Below are 4,325 nucleotides of genomic sequence, written 5' to 3' on the forward strand. Positions count from 1 at the left end.
TTCGGACGTACGACGCATTTTCACGCAATGATTTGATTTTTCATATTTGATTGTAATTTCGTGCGGTAGATTATCAAAACCCTGCGTCGGAACCTCAATATCCCCGTGTCGTGCAAGATCCGCATCAAAGACAGTCCGAGCGCGACGGTACGCATCCAAATCTGGTGTTTCCAACCTGAAATTCCTAAAAAGATCGACTTTGCCAAAAGCATGGAACAAGCGGGCGCAGCGGCCATTGCGATCCACTGCCGGTATGTTCGTCTTCGATGCAGTGGCTTCCATTCTCGGATGTCTTATGATTTCGTTACTCTCTAGACAACCCCACGAACGTCCTTGCGATGACGCGCACTGGGACGCGCTGCCGTTGCTTCCGTCGGCGCTCAATGTGCCCGTCCTGGCCAACGGCGACATTTACACGCAGGAAGACATTGCCCGCGTGCGCGCCGAGACGGGCTGTTCAGGCGTCCTCATCGCGCGCGGCGCCCTTCATAATGCGTCGTGCTTTCGCAAAGAGGGGCTTCTGCCCTACACCGAGGTATGGACTCTGTGCTTCGTAGTTTCAGACGCGGAATGGATTGTTTTTTTTAATTAGAACATTCGCGAGTTTCTCAAGGTCGCGGCCGAGACAGACAATGTGTTCCAAAACACAAAGTACTCGATTAGCCGCATGCTCCCGTCCAAGGTCAACCACCTCGAGACGCCGTCGGTCGTGCTGCCGTACGACCACGTCACGGTACCAAACCAATCAAACGATCCAGTTGATACACTGATACTTAGGTCCCCGACATTGCAGCGACCAAGTCGAACCGGGAAATGTTTGCACTCTTTGGCCTTGGCGAGTACTTGGACGAGTACACGGCCAAGTACGCTGCCCGCGCGTCCGAGCTGGACGTGTCGGTGGGCCCCAATGCGCCGGACCGCGTCTACGACGACAGCCACGTCTTGAACCGGCAGTTTTTCTGCGACGCGTGCGGGCTCCAGCTGCTGAGTGACCAGGATGTTGCGTTGCATGTGAAGGGCAAGCGCCACAAGAAGAAGCTCCGCGCGCTCGCGAGCCAGTCGGTCTTGGCGTCGGTCGAGTCGTCCAACAAGCGCCTCAAAGTGTCTGCCGACGACGACGACGACACCGCTGCGCTCACGACGCAAGACTAGCTAGAAAACATGGAATAAGCCACGGCATAATGTATCTAGCAACCAAAGTTGCAACGAATTGGACAGCGGAGTACGCAGGACAAGTAAAATGTACAACGTCTTTAATCCTGGAACCCATCGAGAGCTGTCGTGGTTGCGCCAACGGCGCTTCAATTTCCGGTACTCGAATGACTTTTAACAACAGTTGCAGTCCATGACGTGCCACCACGTGAGCTAATGCTGCTATAAGCCACAGCAAGACACGAATGCAACGAGCTACTAGCGTTCAACTGAGCATAATAACTCGCACGGGACCAATCAACTCAAGAATTCAATTATAAAAGTTACGTAAACGAAGCTAGATCGTTGGCATCGCGTGGCTCTCGAGCACGAGACGATGGCGACCGTATACGGTGTCGTAGCGGTGCTTGATGGAGCCCAGTCTTGTCTGCGCCTCGACCATCTTGCGTTCGATCGGCGGCGGCAGCGCGATGGAGATGCCACTGCACGACGCAAGGGCCTCGCCCAATGCGACGTAGCTATGCGCCGACAACTCGAGGCAGTTGATGTCGACGACGGCGCCGACAGAGCTCGTTGTACGAAGCAACATCTCCGCGAGATGGAACGCGCCCTCGTCACCAATGACGCACTCATCAAAAGCAATCTTTCGAGCGCCACCTTGGATCCACTTGCGCAAATATGGCGCCATGTTCTCGAGCGGAGGAGTTGAACTCGAGAACCCGTACCATAAAAACTCGTCGAGGTGGGCCACGTGCGCCAACAAGCCTCGCAACGCAGGTATCGAGAATCTCATTTTGGTGAGCTCGACGCGCCGAAGCGTCAATGCGATTCCGGTTTTGAACCGCGGGTTCAAGATGCGAGCTTTCGTGATCCCGAGCTCTTCCAGCGCCGTGAGCGACGCAAGCATGCCGAAGAGAGCATCGACACTGCATGCAAAGCTGCCGTCGAGGTGGAGCGACCGAAGCTGCGTCGTGTTGAGCTGATGCAGCAGCTGCAGCACTGTAGCCGTCTCCGAGTCTGTATGATGCTCGATGCGCAAGCTCACGAGTTGCGGAAGCGAACGCACGACAGCGACGAGTGGGCCAAGGGTACCGTCGGCGTGGATAGTAAGCTTAAGGCTCGAGAGCGTGGTAGGCTGCGCGAGCAGCTGAGTCAGCCACTCGTTCACAGACTCATCGTCGTGATCACCGACGTCATCGGACAGAGTGATCGCCTTGAAGGACAAGTGCTCCGCGTGCCCTGACGCGAGCCAGCGTGCCAGTGTCGCACGCAAAGCTGCACGTCTCTGTGAGCAAGTAACCACGATGGATCGCGCGGTTGCCATGACGGCCTCGAGGACCGCTGCGTCATCGTTGCAATCAACCACGTTGACAACCTTGAGGTTGGTACATTGGCGCGGGACGTTGCAGAGACGCGTCAATTCGTGATCATCGTCGCAATCGAAGTGGTCGTACTCCGTGACAGTGCCCTTCCATGCGTCGAGCCACGCGACGGCGTCCATGTCCTCGGGCGGGCTGCCATTGTTCGTAAGGACCGCAGGAAAGACCGCCTTTGCAGCAAGCGCAAGACGCTTCGCAGCGGACGTGAGCTCCATGAGATGCGGCAGAGGCCAAATTCTGTCCATGGCTTGCTGCTCGGGCGCCTGACGATCCTCCACAGCACGCTGCGGGGCTTGCAGTAGCTCGTGAAGCGCGGCCAGCGGTGCACTCCGCGCCGAGGCTGGGAGCGCCTCAAGGAAGGCCTTGACGTCCGAAGGCGTCGCCATGCACTGGATGAGGGCAATGAGGATATGGTCCAGTTCCAAGGCCGTCGGCATGGCCACGGCCCGGCGCTGGCTGCTGCGGCTGCTCATCGTCTGTTCGATTGCTTTCTGGTCTGATGATAGATGCTCCCTCAAACTCAATCTCAACAAGCGGAAACACCGTCGTGTATTTTCTCAATTTTCACTTGGCATCATCAGATTTTTCGCGCTCAGAAACAGTGATTGGATAGGCACCATCGCAGCCGACGACGTTCGCTGGGCGCTTTGTCGTCGGCTGTCGGCTGCTTGACGCTGGGCTCTCGAGTACGGCGCGGTGACTGCGACCACGAAGGCTTTCTGGGTGTTGGTGAGACCACGTATGAAAGCCCAAGAGCAAGACACAGCATAACATGAATGCAACGACCTATCGCCGTCACTCGTCCCGATCAACTAATGAATGGGAGATACCAAGTTAGCTAAATCGTTGGCGTCAAGACCGGGACCATCCCTAGAGGCTCGTTTCGAGAACCTTGCGTTGGATTGGCGGCGGTGACGGGATCGCGACGCCACTCCACAACGTCAAGGCGACCGACACAGTGAACGCAGAGAACCGGTGGCAGTTGATGTCGAGAATGCGCCTCTGCACGAAGATCGAGGTCGTCGACGTCTGTGATACTCCCGCTGACGCAGCGATCGTCGAGGCCGTCATGACAATTGCGCGCTCCATGATGGGGACTTGCACCCAGAGAGATTCTCATTTGCTTGCTCCACGCCGAACACGTGACGATTCAGGAGATCTTGCAGACCGATCTCGGTGTCGTCGAATTGAATGACCGACTGAAGCGACATGACCCGAGGCGAGCCGACGAGCCCATGTCGCAAGCACATCAGTGTCGCTCTGGTTGCAAGCAATCGTGATCGAGCGGATCGGGTGTCGTAGCGGCCTCGACGAGCGACGAGAGCTCGTTTGAACCACGCACGTTATGGGCTCGAGCTCGGTCCAGTGTCGACCGACGTTGCAGATGCGGCTGTTCATTCGCCGCGTCCGTGTAGACGGAGCGCACTCTCTTCCACTCGTCGAGCCACGCGAGAGCGTCCATGCTGTCGTCGTCGCCATGGGACACAGCGCCATTACCTCTTGTGCAAGTCAAGCGAGTCAAGCGGCAGCTTCCAGTTGCTGCAGAGCATCGCTTCGTGCTCGAGGTCCTGCAGACGCTGGCCGACACGCTGGCAATTGCAAGCACCAAGCAGAGGAACCAAGCAAAAAGGAGATGACGTGGCAAGCCAGCGAGACGGAACCAAACCGGAAGTGGGTTGCCTCCGCTGGCCCAGGACATACTACAAACGCGAGGGGCTGAACACAGCCACCGAAGCGCGCGCGACCAAGAGGCGTCATCTTCCAGCCTCTCTTGGCACTGGCTGCTCGTCGATC

The 4,325-nt window shown here is 57.2% G+C and overlaps 3 protein-coding genes across 3 annotated transcripts; 1 reads left to right on the forward strand and 2 right to left on the reverse strand.

Moving 5' to 3' along the window:
* Window positions 1-189: 189 nt before the first annotated feature.
* Window positions 190-1,152, forward strand: SPRG_04550 (hypothetical protein; the record flags this gene model as incomplete). Its single annotated transcript, XM_012343469.1, has 4 exons — window positions 190-251; window positions 316-535; window positions 593-733; window positions 778-1,152. Exons 1-4 carry the CDS (start codon window positions 211-213, stop codon window positions 1,150-1,152), a joined length of 777 nt encoding a protein of 258 aa, XP_012198859.1. The 5' UTR covers window positions 190-210.
* A 337-nt stretch (window positions 1,153-1,489) lies between these two features.
* On the reverse strand, window positions 1,490-3,004 carry SPRG_04551 (hypothetical protein; the record flags this gene model as incomplete). Its single annotated transcript, XM_012343470.1, has 1 exon — window positions 1,490-3,004. One exon carries the CDS (start codon window positions 3,002-3,004, stop codon window positions 1,490-1,492), a length of 1,515 nt encoding a protein of 504 aa, XP_012198860.1.
* Window positions 3,005-3,401: 397 nt separating this feature from the next.
* On the reverse strand, window positions 3,402-3,781 carry SPRG_04552 (hypothetical protein; the record flags this gene model as incomplete). Its single annotated transcript, XM_012343471.1, has 2 exons — window positions 3,402-3,628; window positions 3,679-3,781. 2 exons carry the CDS (start codon window positions 3,779-3,781, stop codon window positions 3,402-3,404), a joined length of 330 nt encoding a protein of 109 aa, XP_012198861.1.
* Window positions 3,782-4,325: the final 544 nt, after the last annotated feature.

Source organism: Saprolegnia parasitica (genome assembly GCF_000151545.1).
Source record: "Saprolegnia parasitica CBS 223.65 unplaced genomic scaffold supercont2.13, whole genome shotgun sequence".
Taxonomy (NCBI): Eukaryota; Oomycota; class Saprolegniomycetes; order Saprolegniales; family Saprolegniaceae; genus Saprolegnia; species Saprolegnia parasitica.